Source organism: Bufo gargarizans, chromosome 4 (assembly GCF_014858855.1).
Source record: "Bufo gargarizans isolate SCDJY-AF-19 chromosome 4, ASM1485885v1, whole genome shotgun sequence".
Lineage (NCBI taxonomy): Eukaryota > Metazoa > Chordata > Amphibia > Anura > Bufonidae > Bufo > Bufo gargarizans.
The window spans coordinates 165,449,270-165,467,707 of record NC_058083.1 but is presented as its reverse complement, the minus strand read 5'-3'; the positions used below and the strand labels follow the sequence as shown (position 1 = coordinate 165,467,707).

The 18,438-nt window shown below is 41.3% G+C and overlaps 1 protein-coding gene across 10 annotated transcripts in view; it reads left to right on the top strand.

Annotated features, from left to right (window-relative positions):
• Positions 1-18,438, top strand: part of BCHE (butyrylcholinesterase) — a 215,938-nt gene that overhangs the window by 34,407 nt on the left and 163,093 nt on the right. For 3 of the 10 annotated variants that reach the window (XM_044291525.1, XM_044291534.1, XM_044291533.1), the window contains exons 2-4: positions 2,851-2,956; positions 8,151-8,184; positions 15,487-17,015. In XM_044291525.1, coding sequence (XP_044147460.1) covers positions 15,496-17,015 — 1,520 coding nt within the window. In that variant the 5' untranslated portion in view covers positions 2,851-2,956; positions 8,151-8,184; positions 15,487-15,495. Of the gene's footprint in view, positions 1-2,745; positions 2,764-2,850; positions 2,957-8,150; positions 8,185-8,302; positions 8,329-9,955; positions 10,013-15,486; positions 17,016-18,438 lie in introns of those variants that run through there. The other 7 variants (XM_044291529.1, XM_044291527.1, XM_044291526.1 and 4 more) reach the window with 7 other exon arrangements.

Below are 18,438 nucleotides of genomic sequence, written 5' to 3'. Positions count from 1 at the left end.
GCTGGTGTGCAGAATACTGTACACAATTAATCACCAACAGGGCTCACCCTTAGACTCCATGGACCCATAAGAAGTAAGTGTCCCTTCATTGCTATCACGTATACACTGCCATGATGTCACATGTCGCATGCCACACATTCAGTTCAGATACTACATCAAAAATGGTTGTCCCTGTCAAGAGGGCTAATGTGCATATTAGATGCCATAAGTAAATGCAGACTAAAGAAGGTTGTGCACTCAGGGATCGGATGGCTCCTGATTCCCATCCAGGGCCCCCCTCCATCTAGGATCAAACAAGATCATTGGTCATATGACCCAGCGCATCCACCTATTTTCTGAGGCACTCCTAATATCTGCAATTTAAATGAAAAAAACAAGGAAAACACAAATTAAACAGGGCATGGGAGGGAACCCTAATCACAATCACCAGGGAGGGACCCCCACATACCCATTGTGAGGCACCTCTGTGCCTTCTTTATATATGCTTGAAGGAAACCTGAAATTAAAGGGGAAGCTGGAGGAACCCCATCACTACAACTTAGGTTTCCAAACCAAGGGGATCGGGGGTATAGTAAGGGGGGCCCCCACAAACCCATATACTACTTTGCTTTAAATAGGATAAGGTCCTCTGATGTGGTAATCCACTGGAAAAAAAAAAAAGACAAGAAGCCATATAACAAGATAATATAAACAATATTTATATCCAGTAGTCCAGACAGATGAGTCCATGTCGTTCAGATCTTCGTAATCAAAGTTGTAGTTCCCCTAGGGAGTAGAAAATCTAAACCAATATACATATCAATTACATGGAATATAAAAGGACACATGTAACTCCTAAACCCTAGAAAAGAGAAAATGGAGGAGCAGAATAAACTCCCCCAAAAAAACTTCAACCAGTAACTTTACATTCTGGACATTAGGCTTCAACATATTTAAATAGCAAATCCAGTAAAGTTCTTTCCTTTTAAATATTGCTACTATATCTCTCCCACATCTAGGTAAAGGAACATGGTCTAAAATCCTGAACCTCAAGTCTCTTTCAGTGAGTCCAGCATCAAAAAAATGTGTGGACGCTGTCAAATCAAGTCTTTTCTGTCTAAATGTGTATCTATGGTGATTTAGCCTGGTTTAGTTAAGTTATGTTGAATCATAATACTCTACCTGTGTTTTGATGTTTCCCAGTGTCCCCCTTAAAATGAGGGGCAGTTCACACAATTATTGCATGGATAACATCATTTTTTTTTAACCCCAAATAACTGCTAAACTGAACTTTCTTTCCCTATATCAGCTCTGATGACCCTATTTTTCAAATTGTCACTTCTTTTGAATAGTGGAGTGTTAAGTGAAGTCTCATTGACACGTCTGTGTTTTGGTCAGTGATTTCCATCAGTGATTGTGATCCAAAACCAGGAGTGGAGCCTCCACAGAGATAAGATATAAGGTAAAGCTCTGCACCTGTTCTGTGTTTAGAGCCACAACTGGTTTTGGCTCACAATCACTGATGGAAGTTGCTGGCCAAAATACTGGCTGGCCAAAATTTTCTGTGTTTTCTGATGATACTGGCCACCTTCTGGTTGTCTTCATTACACTGCGACACAAACGGAATCCTAGGACTATCACGGGACCTATCTGAAGGTGCCATTAGTTGCTTCCTATTTAAATGGTTGGCCCACTCCTTACACTTATGTACCAATTTCCCAGGATAGTCCCTCTGGTAGAACTTCTCGTCCATATGTATATGTAATGTATGTGTATTCATACATATGTGTGTGTGCTTGTGTAATGGCGTAATGGGGGAGTCATTCAGGGCTTCCATTACAGATTCTATGAAAATTATAGGATAACAATTTTTGCCTGGCTGAAACCTAACACTCATGCCGGAATGCGGCTGGATCCCCGCCAAATCCCATTATAGTTTATGAGGTCCGGCTGTGAGCGGTAGAATCCGGGAATGCTGGATCCGGTGAACTCTTGCAGGCAGTTCTTTGTCAGAACAGCCAGCTGGATACGTTCACCGAATATGTGAACAAAGTCTTAGATTGCATAGTTATATTGTACATTAAACCTACTAATATAACCCTACAGTATGTGTACATGTTTTTTCAAAAGCACCCACACGTTATCAAAACCAGTAATGATGTATAATGTAGCACCAATGTATCTACTTACGGCACAGTTCATGGGTGGGGCAGGGGAGGGGTAAGTGATGGGAGGGCCAGGTAGAAGGAAGGCTAGGGAAAGGCCATGGGGGCCCAATTTAAAATCTTGCTATGGTCTTGCTTTTATTTGGACTGTTATTTAAATCCCCGGATATATATATGTAAGGTTTACTTGTTTGCAGATGATAAAAGTTGTTCCATAGGGTTGATATTCCTGGAGGTATCTATAACATGGAAATGGATTTAGGTATGCTGCGTGCCAAAATGGAGAATGTGAAATAAAAGGTTTAATGACTGTTATTTGGCATGATGGTTTTAGATGATTTCTAGATAGTAAAAATGTTATCCATTAGCTATAAGCAAATAGGAGCAAATGAGTACAACAAATAAGTTAATTTACTCTAGAAAAGGTCAAGGACCAGGGTCATACTGGACATTTTAGGACACTGTAATTACCATGATATATGGACTTTTAATGATTAATGATTATACACCCCCACACACAAATGATCATTGGTTGAAACCTGAATATTGCAAAGATTATACGCTGTTATGTAAAATGTTCTATAAATTTTGCGACTTTATGTGGATGCACTTGTGGAAGGTGATCAGGGCATGACAGCTACTAATAAACTTATTTCATTTTAAAAAAGCTGGTACTGCCTCAGATATATTTAATTTATTTTTTTAGATTAAGAAGAATTACGCATCATTTGGTATTTCTGACCCATTCCTTCAGACATCCAGGAACAAAGATTGTTGCTGACTGAGACAGTGGACGCTTGGGCACAAAGCAGGTGAGCATTTATCGCCTGTACATATTGACTCCACTCTGTCTGCCAGTATACATGTTCCTTTGTATTGCCTAAGGTACCATTTATATAATATTTTGATTACGATGTCCCAGGGGGTATTTTTGTTTTACTGCTAATTAATGTGCCATATAAAGGTGCCGAGTACATGTCATTGATATAGTTGAGTCAATTGCATTAACTACCTTTTCATATTGTTCTGTCTTTTCCCTTCTGGAGTGATGGTAGCTCTATCCCCGTTGGCGAGTCAGGATAGCACTCTTGCAGTTCCATATTGTGACTGTGAGCTCTGAAGCACATGGTCAGGAGTGAGATAGGGATTCTTTGCATTACGGATAGAAGTGTATGTGTGCAAAATGCATAGTTTTTTCTTTCTATCTTTTAACATGTTGATATTTGGGTCCATGCAATCTTTTATCTTCACTCATGGTACTACATCTCTTTTTATTCTAGTTCAATATTGCCTGTTCTTTTTGCTCCACTGGTGTGGATATTACTTTTCTATAGTAGTATAGCATGTACTTGATAGCAGGACCCCTGAAAGATGTATAACTGTTGGAGGCAAGTTAGGGTAATGCCTGAACTGTCTAAATTCTATGAGGGTCTTTGAGTCCAAGAAGGGGTCTGTCATGAAAGGGTAGGTAACAGTGTAGCCCTCTATTCCACCTCCACTACTGTCCCTATATACTTGCATGATCTTTTCTAAGTGATGGACCACAACTGGATGACAATCATTTCTTAGCTAAGTGCAGGGGCATAAACCACAATGGAAATACAGCAGTCAGTCAGAGGAATAATTAGACAGGTAAAACCAGGACCAGATCAGAGTCCAAAATCATATACAAATATTCTGCAAAGTGAAACCAGGAGAAAACATTGATATAGAGACAATAAAGTCAGCAGGCAGAGGCGAGGTCACAAATTAGCAAGTCAAAAAACATGAGGTCACGTTAGAGGTAAAATCAGTAACCAGAGGCAATGTCACAGAAACAGGCAAAAGGTCAGTGATCCAGAGTAGCAAGCTCGCAACTAGCTAGTGAGGCTAAGAAAACCTATCAGAGGCACCTGCGGCCATCAGCTGCCTATTCAAATAGCCCTCCCTCAGCCTCGCTGTCAGTGAGGCTAGTTGCGGTAGCAACCCCATGCCTCTACCATAATGTGGCTGGACTAGTCAAGAAAGTGTGTGACAGGGTCTGATTAGGTGTGCTCAAATTCATGCGGAGTACATACGTCTCTGTGCGTACACAGTATGAAAAAGTAAAATTCTGAAAGTACAAAGTGCATTGACTGTGTAAATGTTTTCTCTACTACTATTATTGTTTCTAAATCTACGACTCATCCTAAATCTGTGATATACTAAGTGTCTTTTTGACATGAATTGAAAATCTTTCTCTCAACCGTTAGATCAACTAAGGCTACTTTTACACTAGCGGAAGCCGTCTCCGGCAGGTATTCTTTCATACATCAGTAATTCCAGTTATCCTTAAAGAAGACCTTTCATGTTTTTTTTTTTTTTTTTTTATTCTAGATAAATACCTTTCCTTACGGAGTACCCCCTGCTGATGCTGCCATCCTGCCTGTTTTTTTTTTTTTTTTTCTTCTAATATCGCTCCTATGCCCCGCTGTGCCCCCCTGCAGTTTTCCCGCTCAGTATGTTAATAATAAATAAAATAAAAATATAAAATAATAAAATAAAATAAATAAATAATAAATCTGTATAGGGAAGATAAGGGTGTCTCAATGAGCGTCTCCTTCTCCCTGGCTGTGCCGTGATCCAATCACAGCGGAAAGCGTCACAGACAGAGAGATAAAAAAAAGCTCACCATCGCCCTGGCTGTGACGCTCTCCGCTGTGATTGGATCGTGAAACAGCCAGGGAGAAGGAGATGGCCATTGAGAAACCCTGGCATCTCCTCCCTGTACTGATGCTCAGTATTAACATACTGAGCGGGAAAACTGCAGGGGGGCACAGTGGGGCGTAGAAGCAATATTTGAAAAAAACAGGAAGGGTGGCAGTAAGGAAAAGTATTTATCTAAACTAAAAAAAAAAAAAAAAACATGAAAGGTTCTCTTTAATCCTGCTATTGGGGTGAAACTGTGGTCTGACAGTACAGAATTTGAAGGGTTCACATTCTTTTATATATCATTCAATCCGTTAATCCTTGATTGTATAATGAGATTGGCAGCTTACGCGTGAGGCACCTGCTGAGCCAGCAGGGTGGTAGTAGTGTGAGGTCTGGAGTCAAACATGCCAGGGCTAGACCGTCTGCTACTGAGGAGACTGCCTGTCCGGAAAGAACTAGCATTAGATGGGTTCATGGTGGCAGTGGCAGCAGGCAATCAGCATGGAGTGGTAGGGGGAAAATGCCATACTTGGCGGTGTGGGAATTTTTCATCAAGATGCTGGATGATGTCTGCGTGGCAATTTTTAGAATCTGTGGGCAGAAGGTGAAGCGTGGCCAAGGTGCCAAGGCCGCAACTGGCCGAGTTTGCCCTGGACAAGTTTTTCTGCCTGGCCAGTATTGTGGCATCAGAGAGGGTGTTTAGTCCGGCAGGGGGCATAGTTACCCCAACTCGCCTTTCCAACCAAAATGTGGAGATACTGACCTTTGTGAAGATAAATCAGGTGTGGATCAGCCAGGATTTCCACACACCAGTGCCTGATGCATCAGACTAGATCATTCAGGGTGCCACACCCAAACTTTATGAAAAGAGACCTTTTTCTTCAGGCTATCTGCTTCAGCCACTATTCTCCTACTGCCACCCACCATCTTGTGCTGTTACTGCCACTGCTATTGCTCCCCCCAGCCTCCCCACTCTGTGGTTGGGCCACCGTCTTGACTCCTCATGCAATTGCCACTCTCACCACTCTGTAACTGGGCCAATGTGTTGACTCCTCCTGTGGTTGCCACACTCCTCATAATGTAACTGGGCCACTGTGTTAACTCCTCCTGGGGTTGCCACCCTCCCCATAATGTAACTGTGCCACTGTGTTGACTCCTAATGTGGTTGCCACCTCACCACTCTGTGACTGGGCAATTGTGTTGACTCATTATGCGGTCACCACCCTCCCCATAATGTAACTGGGCCACTGTGTTGACTCCTCATGCGGTTGACACACTGCCCACTCTATTACGGGACCACTATTATTGTCCCTGTTCGGCCTTGTTGACATCACCATTTATTTTACCCTTCTTCTGATCTGTCAGAAAGACAGAAAAATGAGAAACACAACGGATCCTGTCTTTGGAGCATCCGTAAGGCCTGTATCAAACGGTCCCTATTTTGCATCAGGATAACCTCATGATTTGGAAGCCAAAAGCAGTAGTGGGTACAAAACACAAAAGACATGCACATTTTCCAATCATATGTCATCTCTGTTTTGGATCCAATCCTTTTTTTTTTTTTTTTCAATTGCTTTAACAATAATGATGAATTACTGACCAAATGCTGACCATGTATTACATATGCATATACAGTACAGACCAAAAGTTTGGACACACCTTCTCATTCAAAGAGTTTTCTTTATTTTCATGACTATGAAAATTGTAGATTCACACTGAAAGCATTAAAACTATGAATTAACACATGTGGAATTATATACATAACAAAAAAGTGTAAAACAACTGAAAATATGTCATATTCTAGGTTCTTCAAAGTAGCCACCCTTTGCTTTGATTACTGCTTTGCACACTCTTGGCATTCTCTTGATGAGCTTCAAGAGGTAGTCACCTGAAATGGTCTTCCAACAGTCTTGAAGGAGTTCCCAGAAGTGCTTAGCACTTGTTGGCCCTTTTGCCTTCACTCTGCGGTCCAGCTCACCCCAAACCATCTCGATCTGGTTCAGGTCCAGGGACTGTGGAGGCCAGGTCACCTGGCGCCGCACCCCATCACTCTTCTTCATGGTCAAATAGCCCTTACACAGCCTGGAGGTGTGTTTGAGGTCATTGTCCTATTGAAAAATAAATGATGGTCCAACTAAACGCAAACCAGATGGAATAGCATGCCGGTGCAAGATGCTGTGGTAGCCATGCTGGTTCTGTATGCCTTCAATTTTGAATAAATCCCCAAACAGTGTCACCAGCAAAGCACCCCCACACAATCACACCTCCTCCTCTATGCTTCACGGTGGGAACCAGGCATGTAGAGTCCATCCGTTTACCTTTTCTGCATCGCACAAAGACACGGTGGTTGGAACCAAAGATCTCAAATTTGGACTCATCAGACAAAAGCACAGATTTCCACCGGTCTAATGTCCATTCCTTGTGTTCCTTAGCCCAAACAAGTCTCTTCTGCTTGTTGCCTTTCCTTAGCAGTGGTTTCCTAGCAGATATTCTACCATGAAGGCCTGATTCACACACTCTCCTCTTAACAGTTGTTCTAGAGATGTGTCTGCTGCTAGAACTCTGTGTGGCATTGACCTGGTCTCTAATCTGAGCTGCTGTTAACCTGCGATTTCTGAGGCTGGTGACTCGGATGAACTTATCATCCGCAGCAGAGGTGACTCTTGGTCTTCCTTTCCTGGGGCGGTCCGCATGTGAGCCAGTTTCTTTGTAGCGCTTTATGGTTTTTGTGACTGCACTTGGGGACACTTTCAAAGTTTTCCCAATTTTTCGGACTGACTGACCTTCATTTCTTAAAGTAATGGTGGCCACTTGTTTTTCTTTACTTAGCTGCTTTTTTCTTGCCATAATACAAATTCTAACAGTCTATTCAGTAGGACTATCAGCTGTGTATCCACCTGACTTCACAATGCAACTGATGGTCCCAACCCCATTTATAAGGCAAGAAATCTCACTTATTAAACCTGACAGGGCACACCTGTGAAGTGAAAACCATTTCAGGTGACTGACTACCTCTTGAAGCTCATCAAGAGAATGCCAAGAGTGTGCAAAGCAGTAATCAAAGCAAAAGGTGGCTACTTTGAAGAACCTAGACTATGACATATTTTCAGTTGTTTCACAGTTTTTTGCTATGTATATAATTCCACATGTGTTAATTCATAGTTTTGATGCCTTAAGTGTGAATCTACAATTTTCATAGTCATGAAAATAAAGAAAACTCTTTGAATGAGAAGGTGTGTCCAAACTTTTGGTCTGTACTGTGTATGTATATATATATATATATATATATATATATATCTCAAAAGGGTAACAATGTTTTGAACTTTTCACTTTCAGGCTCCATATCTCACCATTCACTACAGCTTCAAACGTAAGGCTACCATCAATTTATAGACAATTATCTTGGCTTTCTCATACATAAATTGGACTTGCAACTGCATTGTTACTGCTGTTTTGCTCCTGGTGGTGGAACAATCTTTTTCTTCTTGTATACTGCAAAAATTTGAATAAGAAGGTGTGTCCAAACTTTTGGTCTTTACTGTACATATATTGACAAAGACCCTTAGGGGCCCAAACATTGCAATGCTGTTGTGTTTTGGGCATGCTATAATAAAGAATAATTTTAATAAAGCTATTGAATGCTGTCATTATGCTCATAGATGGTAGAGGTAAGCCACACTTCACACTGCAAAAATGTAAAAGCCACTGCTGAAGTATCAGAGATGCAGAAAGAGCATTATATCAAGAAGGTGGTTTAAGGTAGTGAGGACATAGCAAAGCTTTCCTTGGGCTGTGACCTAAGCCACAGCTGAAGCAAAAGATAATGGCAAGATTCAAAAGCGCATCTTATCTCGTGGGAAGATGATGACTCTCTACAACAATTTATTTTGCCTATGAGCCAGAAAAAGACCCTGAGGGTGTGCCCCTAGGAAAATGGTTAATGATAGCAATCCCTTTTTGGCTTCCACTAATTACAAGTATCATGCTGGCTCTGCAGAATCCATTTGCTCTACTTAAGAAAAGGATATTGATTTAATTCCAATTAATCAAATAAAATATTGGTTAAAAAAAATATATATCTGAAATAGTATGAGTATTATTGTAAACCTTATGATTACCCAGCTAATGTATAATTTGGCACTATGAAGATAAAAATATGGCACCCAGAGGAATGCCTAGGAAGAAGCAAGGGATGGGGAAAACAAACTTCTAAGTATGCATGATTCCATAGCTAAGCAATTGGATATAGGGATAAGTGTCATGAGCCAACCTTTTAAACGTGTCTGACATAAACATGTATGCATCCTAAAACATAAAAAGGAAATAATATAGAGGCAGACTAGGTAGACTATATGTTTTTTTCTGCTGTCATTCTTCTGTGTTTCTTTCTTTTATATGTTACAATTGTGTCCATCAGATGCATAATTTAACATGTATGTATGTCCCGGCATGTAGGTTAAATGGAGACCATAAACACAGTGTGAACATAAATAACTGAAAGAATAACTGAGTAAAAATTAAGAAAACATAAAAAAGTGTTAAAAGCCCAATAACGATACTACTTCATACTGTATATGTTACAGGCAATGTATGAAATGCAAGCATCATATACAATGCCTAGGCATTCTATGCCTAAAGTATTTAGACCAAGTGTGAAATGCCTGTTCTGTTTCAGTCTTTTGCCTGGGTATTGTGTATAATGCCTAGGGAATACACACTCACCTAAAGAATTATTAGGAACATCATACTAATACGGTGATTAGACCCCCTTTTCCCTTCAGAACTGCCTTAATTCTACGTGGCATTGATTAAACAAGGTGCTGATAGCATTCTTTAGAAATGTTGGCCCATATTGATAGGATAGCATCTTGCAGTTGATGGAGATTTGAGGGATGCACTTCCAGGGCACGAAGCTCCCATTCCACCACATCCCAAAGATACTCTATTGGGTTGAGATCTGGTGACTGTGGGGGCCATTTTAGTACAGCGAACTCATTGTCATGTTCAAGAAACCAATTTGAAATGATTCGAGCTTTGTGACATAGTGCATTATCCTGCTGGAAGTAGCCATCAGATGATGGATACATGTTCTCATTCTGTTTACGCCAAATTACGACTCTACCATTTGAATGTCTCAACAGAAATCGAGACTCATCAGACCAGGCAACATTTTTCCAGCCTTCAACAGTCCAATTTTGGTGAGCTTGTGCAAATTGTAGCCTCTTTTTCCTATTTGCAGTGGAGATGAGTGGTACCCGTTGGGGTCTTCTGCTGTTGTAGCCCATCCGCCTCAAGGTTGTGCGTGTTGTGGCTTCACAAATGCTTTGCTGGATACCTCAGTTGTAACGAGTAGTTATTTCAGTCAACGTTGCTCTTCTATTAGCTTGAATCAGTCGGCCCATTTTCCTCTGACCTCTAGCATCAACAAGGCATTTTTGTCCACAGGACTGCCGCATGCTGGATGTTTTTCCCTTTTCACACCATTCTTTGTAAACCCTAGAAATGGTTGTACGTGAAAATCCCAGTAACTGAGCAGATTGTGAAATACTCAGACCGGCCCATCTGGCACCAACAACCATGCCACGCTCAAAATTGCTTAAATCACCTTTCTTTCCCATTCTGACATTCAGTTTGGAGTTCAGGAGATTGTCTTGACCAGGACCACAACCCTAAATGCATTGAAGCAACTGCCATGTGATTGGTTGACTAGATAATCGCATTAATGAGAAATAGAACAGGTGTTCCTAATAATTCTTTAGGTGAGTGTATAGAATGCTCAGTACCCTTTAGGCAAAGTATGAAATGTTAAGTATTAAATGTTAATAAGTCTTTATTTATGTGAAAACATGATAGAAGGAAATGGAAAATAAATTAAATGCAAAATAAACTACACTTAATAACCAAAGAGCAGAACAACCCCATCATTGTGTCCACTTCAAACAATGGAATAAAATGGATTAGTGACTAGTGTTGATCACGAATATTTGAATTGCGAAATTTAATCGCGAATATCGGCACTTCGAGAATTCGCGAATATTTAGAATATCGCAAAATATATTCGTAATTGCGAATATTCGATTTTTGTGAAAATACCAGTTCATGCGAATTTTCATGCGAAAATTTGTATGTGAATTTTATGCAAATGTTCCCAATCAAGAAAATATTGCCTGGAGATCATGAATTCGCGAATATATGCCGAATATTTGCCCAAATATTTGCGAAATATCGCGAATTCGAATATTGCCCCTGCCGCTAATCACTATTAGTGACAAAGTTATTTGTAACAAATCAATTTTCTTCATGTGGTATCTGCCGTACTCAGGAGAAGTTGGGGAATGTGTTTTGGGGTGTCATTTTACATATACCCATGCTAGGTGAGATAAATATCTTGGTCAAATGCCAACTTTGTGTAAAAAAAATTGGAAAAGTTGTCTTTTGCCGAGATATTTCTCTCACCCAGCATGAGTATATGTAAAATGACACTCTAAAACACATTCTCCAACTTCTCCTAAGTACGGTGATACCACATGTGTGACACTTTTTTGCAGCCTGGGTGGGCAAAAAGGGCCCACATTCCAAAGAGCACCTTTCTGATTTCACCGGCCATTTTTTACAGATTTCGATTTCAAACTACTTTGCACGCACTTGGGCCCCTAAAATGCCAGGGCAGTATAACTACCCTACAAGTGACCCCATTTTGGAAAGAAGACGCCCCAAATATTTCATGATGGGCATAGTGAGTTCATGGAAGTTTTTATTTTTTGTCACAAGTTAGTGGAATATGAGACTTTGTAAGAAAAAAAAAAACAAAATAAATAAATCATAATTTTCCGCTAACTTGTGACAAAAAATAAAAAAATTCTAGGAACTCGCCGTGCCCCTCACGGAATGCCCAAATTCCTTTTAGGAGGGCATTTTTTTAGACATTTGGATTCCAGACTTCTTCTCATGCTTTAGGGTCCCTAAAATGCCAGGGCAGTATAAATAGCCCACATGTGATCCCATTTTAGAAAGAAGACACCCCAAGGTATTTAATGAGGGGCATGGCAAGTTCATAGAAGATTTTTCTTTTTGGGCACAAGTTAGCGGAAATAGATTTTTTTTTTTTTTTTTTCTCACAAAGTCTCCCTTTCCCCTAACTTGGGACAAAAAGTTAAATCTTTCATGGACTTAATATGCCCCTCAGCGAATACCTTGGGGTGTCTTCTTTCCAAAATGGGGTCACTTGTGGGGTAGTTATACTGCCCTGGCAGTTTAGGGGCCCAAATGCGTGCGACGTAGTTTGAAATCAAAATCTGTAAAAAATGGTTGGTGAAATCCAAAAGGTGCTCTTTGGAATGTGGGCCCCTTTGCCCACCTGGGCTGCAAAAAAGTGTCACACATGTGGTATCGCCGTGCTCAGGAAAAGTTGGGCAATGTGTTTTGGGGTGTCATTTTACATATACCCATGCTGGGTGAGAGAAATATCTCGGCAAAAGACAACTTTTCCTATTTTTTTATGCAAAGTTGGCATTTGACCAAGATATTTATCTCACCCAGCATGGGTATATGTAAAATGACACCCAAAAACACATTACCCAACTTCTCCTGAGTACGGCGATACCACATGTGTGACACTTTTTTGCAGCCTAGATGCGCAAAGGGGCCCAAATTCCTTTTAGGAGGGCATTTTTAGACATTTGGATCCCAGACTTCTTCTCACGCTTTAGGGCCCCTAAAATGCCAGGGCAGTATAAATAGCCCACATGTGACCCCATTTTGGAAAGCAGACACCCCAAGGTATTCAATGAGGGGCATGGCGAGTTCATAGAAATTTTTTATTTTTTTGCACAAGTTAGCGGAAATTGATTCCTTTTTTTTTTCTCACAAAGTCTCCCTTTCCGCTAACTTGGGACAAAAATGTAAATTTTTCTGGACTTAATATGCCCCTCGCGGAATACCTTGGGGTGTCTTCTTTCCGAAATAGGGTCACATGTGGGGTATTTATACTGCCCTGGCATTTTAGGGGCCCTAAAGCGTGAGAAGAAGTCTGGAATATAAATGTCTAAAAATACCCTCCTAAAAGGAATTTGGGCCCCTTTGCGCATCTAGGCTGCAAATAAGTGTCACACATGTGGTATCGCCGTACTCAGGAGAAGTTGGGCAATGTGTTTTTGGGTGTCATTTTACATATACCCATGCTGGGTGAGATAAATATCTTGTTCAAATGCTAACTTTGTATAAAAAAATGAGTGAGTTCATGTGAGATTTTATTTTTTGACATAAGTTAGTGGAATATGAGACTTTGTAAGAAAAAAAAAAATAATAATAATTTCCGATAACTTGTGCCAAAAAAATGTCTGAATGGAGCCTTACAGGTAAGTGGTCAATGACATGGGGTGATCAGGGAGTCTATATAAGTTGATCACCACCCTGTCATTGATCACCCCCCTGTAGGGCTCCATTCAGACGTCCGTATGTGTTTTGCGGATCCGATCCATGGATGCGTGGATCCGCAAAACACATACGGACGTTTGAATGGAGCCTTACAGGGGGGTGATCAATGACAGGGGGTGATCAATGACAGGGGGTGATTAGGGAGTCTATATGGGGTAATCACCCCCCTGTCATTGATCACCCCCCTGTAAGGCTCCATTCAGACGTCCGTATGTGTTTTGCGGATCCGATCCATGCATGCTTGGATCCATAAAACACATACGGACGTCTGAATGGAGCCTTACAGGGGGGTGATCAATGACAGGGTGGTGATCAATGACAGGGGGTGATCAGGGAGTCTATATGGGGTGATCGCCCCCCTGTCATTGATCACCCCCCTGTAAGACTCCATTCGGACGTCCGTATGTGTTTTGCGGATCCGATCCATGGATGCGTGGATCGTAAAACACATACAGACATCTAAATGGAGCCTTACAGGGGGGTGATCAATGACAGGGGGCGATCAATGACAGGGGGATGATCAGGGAGTCTATATGGGGTGATCACCCCCCTGTCATTCATCACCCCCCTGTAAGGCTCCATTCAGACGTCCGTATGTGTTTTGCAGATCCGATCCATTGAATGCGTAAAACACATACGGACGTCTGAATGGAGCCTTACAGGGGGGTGATCAATGACAGGGGGGTGATCAATGACAGGGGGTGATCAGGGAGTCTATATGGGGTGATCACCCCCCTGTCATTGATCACCCCCCTGTAGGGCTCCATTCAGACGTCCGTATGTGTTTTGCGGATCTGATCTATGGATCCGTGGATCCGTAAAACACATACAGACATCTGAATGGAGCCTTACAGGGGGGTGATCAATGACAGGGGGGTGTTCAATGACAGGGGGGGTGATCAGGGAGTCTATATGGGGTGATCACCCCCCTGTCATTGATCACCCCCCTGTAAGGCTCCATTCAGACATCCGTATGTGTTTTGCGGATCCGATCCATTGATGCGTAAAACACATACGGACGTCTGAATGGAGCCTTACAGGGGGGTGATCAATGACAGGGGGGTGATCAATGACAGGGAGTCTATATGGGGTGATCACCCCCCTGTCATTGATCACCCCTCTGTAAGGCTCCATTCAGACGTCCGTATGTGTTTTGCAGATCCGATCCATGGATGCGTGGATCCGTAAAACACATACGGACGTCTGAATGAAGCCTTACAGGGAAGTGATCAATGACAGGGGGGTGATCAATGACAGGGGGTGTTCAGGGAGGGTATATAGGGTGATCACCCCCCTGTCATTGATCACCCCCCTGTAAGGCTCCATTCAGACGTCTGTATGTGTTTTGCGGAAACCGATCCGTGGATCCATAAAACACATACAGACATCTGAATGGAGCCTTACAGGGGGTGATCAATGAGAGGGGGGTATCAGGGAGTCTATATGGGGTGATCAGGGGTTCATAAGGGGTTAAAAACTGACGGGGGTTGTGTAGTGTGGTGCTTGGTGCTACTTTTTACAGAGCTGCCTGTGTCCTCTGGTGGTCGATCCAAGAAAAAGGGACCACCAGAGGATCAGGTAGCAGGTATATTAGATGCTGTTATCAAAACAGCATCTAATATACCTGTTAGGGGTTAAAAAAATCGCATCTACAGCCTGCCAGCGAACGATCGACGCTGGCAGGCTGTAGATCAGCTAGTTTACCTCCGGTTCCTATGAACGCACGCTCCTGTGTGCGCGTGTTCACAGGAAATCTCGCGTCTCGCGAGATGATGCCGATCGGCGTTAGTGTGACCTGGCAGAGCCGCAGCAATGACGCCGATCGGCGTTAGCGAGACGGGAGGTGGTTAAAATTTGCCATAAATATTACAATAATTATTATCATTTTGAAGTAAATGTCAATTATTAAAGTAGCACTCTAGGAAATATCAAGGAGTGTTGTTTTAATGGTAATTGGTAATTGTGTCTGTGATCATAACTGATCAATTCCAACCATCACTTCCATTGATACAGACTTTAACTACTAGCATCTACAGATCCAACAATTCTTATTGGCATTGAAAAGTTTCATACGGTAGCTAGTTAGTGGCAGATTCACTGCTGCTTTTATGTATCGATTGCTGCCTGCAATATATTTAGCTATGGTTACTAGTTATATTGGATGAACCATTCCTACATCTATGAATTATGTTTTTGGGCTGAAACTTAATATAACAGATTATTATATCTATTGCAGTTATCAGTTATGTGGTACAAGCCGATACAAAGAAAGAATATCTCTGCAATCTGCTTCACAGTGATTTGTATCTTTTCCTCAACTATCTGCAGTGATGAGGATGATATTGTTCTAACAAAATCTGGAAAAGTAAGAGGAATACAAATATCAGTGTTTTCTAAGACAATTACAGCTTTCCTCGGGATACCATATGCAGAACCACCACTTGGAGCTTTGAGATTTAAAAAACCTGAGCCGATCCAACCATGGTCTGAAGTGTGGAATGCTACAGAATATGGAAATTCCTGCTACCAATATGTTGATCAAACATTCCCTGGGTTTTCTGGGGCTGAAATGTGGAATCCAAATACACAATTAAGTGAAGACTGTCTTTACCTTAATATATGGATACCAAGTCCAAAGCCAAGAAATGCCAGTGTCATGATTTGGATATATGGTGGTGGTTTTGAGACAGGAACATCCTCATTAGATATTTATGATGGCAAGTTTTTAGCTCGGAATGAACGTGTTATTGTAGTATCACTGAACTATAGAGTGGGGATTTTAGGCTTTTTGGCTTTTCCTGGTAACCCAGAAGCACCAGGAAATGCTGGCCTGTTTGATCAGAGGTTAGCACTTCAGTGGATTCATGAAAATATTGCAGCATTTGGTGGTAATCCAAAAAGTATAACTCTTTTTGGAGAAAGTGCAGGGGGAGGATCTGTCAGTTATCATTTGCTTTCTCCTAAAAGTCATCCGTATTTTACCAGAGCCATTATGCAAAGTGGAACTGCAAATTCCCCTTGGGGTGCTATTAGTGGCACAGAAGCCCGTAATCGAGCTCTGATTATAGCAAACATGTTGAGCTGTTCCTTCAGAAATGAGACAGAAATAATTGCTTGTATGCGGAGTAAGACTCCTCAAGAAATTATTGAAAGATCACTTTCTATTGTAACAGATAAATCATTAATAGAACTTAATCTTCCTCCAGCAGTTGATGGAGATTTTCTCATTGATTTACCTGAAAATCTTCTGCAACTTGGACAACTTAAAAGAGATGCACAGATATTAACGGGTGTTAATAAGGATGAAGGGACATATTTCTTAGTTTACCAAATACCAGGGTTTAGTAAAGACCATGAAAGTTTTATAAATCAAATTCAGTTTCAAGAAAGTGTAAAACGAGCATTTCCCAAAGCCACTGAACTTGCAGTCGACTCTGTCATTTTTCACTACACAAACTGGGAAGATGAAAATAATCCAGTTCTTAATCGTGATGCCATGGCAGATATAATTGGGGATTACAATTTTGTTTGTCCGCTGCTAGAATTCACAAAGAGAAATGTGGAACTTGGAAACAAAGCCTATATATACTTCTTCAACCACAGATCGTCAAAACTAGCATGGCCGGCATGGATGGGAGTTGTGCATGGTTATGAAATTGAATTTGTTTTTGGAATTCCAACGCATAGGAGACTCAATTACACAAAAGAGGAGGAACAATTGAGTAGAACAGTGATGAAGTTTTGGGCCAATTTTGCAAAAACTGGGTAAGTTAGATTTTCCTCTTCAAAACTACAAATAATCTATTCCTACTTTCAGCATTGTTTTTAAACATAATGTGATAACGAGACAATGATGATATCCAATTCTATAACTATTCTTAACTATGAAAACTAGAAATTTTAATGCATGTATAATATACTGTATATGCTGTTTGTATTTTTACATAAACCTTGAATTTCAAAATCTTTCAATATATATGGTCGAGCACAATATATGGAACCATTATGCTGTGCAAAAATGTATTTTAAATATTAGGTTATTTATTGTTCTACTATTAAGTATACTTTATCAGATTCTCCCGGTTATATCAGACAGCACAGAGCACTTTTTCGAACAAAAAAAACAAAAAAAAAACATGCTTCTGTTTCTATATGCTGCTGTTATCTAAGTATTCCATTGCTTCCTGGTGTTCTTTTGATTTCCTTCAGAATGTTCACATAATGCACCCAGGGCTGGTTAGCAGAAGCAGTTTCCATTAGGGCTCATGCACATGAACGTTGCTGTTTTATTGTCTGAAAATTCTGGATCTGCAAAAAAATTATACCAGATGTCTGCATTCTGTATTTTACAGAACTTAACAGCAGGCCCCTAATAGAACAGTCCTATCCTTAACTGTAATGTGGACAATAATAGGACAGTTTCTATTATTTTGCTGAACAGATATATGGAAATTGAATGCACACAGTGTCATTTCCTTTTTTTTTTTTTGGCCCCATTAACCGCCTCCGGACCGCCTAACGCAGATGTGCGGTCCGGAGGCGGCAGCGCTGCGCACAGTCACGCATATACGCGTCATCTCGCGAGACGCGAGATGACACGAATATGCGGCCGCGCATGCGCAGTTCGCGCCGGCATTTCGTAGAGGGGGGTCGGGTCACCAGCCTGCCAGCCAATGATCGCGGCTGGCAGGCTGGCGATTTTTTAAAAAACCAATCAGAGGCCATATATCAGATCATATTAGTAAATATGATCTGATATATGGCTGCCTGCTCCTCTGCTGGTTCTTTTCGTCGGTTGGATCCAGCAGAGGAGCAGGCTACACTGTGAGTACACCAACACTACACATACTAGCCCCAGATCACCCCCCTGAACCCTAATTAACCCTTTGATCACCCCTTTGATCGCCCCTGTCAATCACTAGTGAAAGGAAAAAAGTGATCAGTGTAAACTGTCCCTTTTTTTTTACTGGTATTGACCGTTAGGTTTTAGGTATAGTTTAGGCCCCTTGGTTAGGTAGTTAGCGATCAGTTAGCGCCCAGCCGACCGCACTGCAGTCCGTTATTCGCTGATTAGCGTATCGCTAATCAGCATTTGTACTTTTATAGTATCTGGAAGTGATCAAAACTGATCACGGTCAGATCTATAATAGTACTAGTGTCACTTTAGTTCGCCCTCCACCCAAAACGC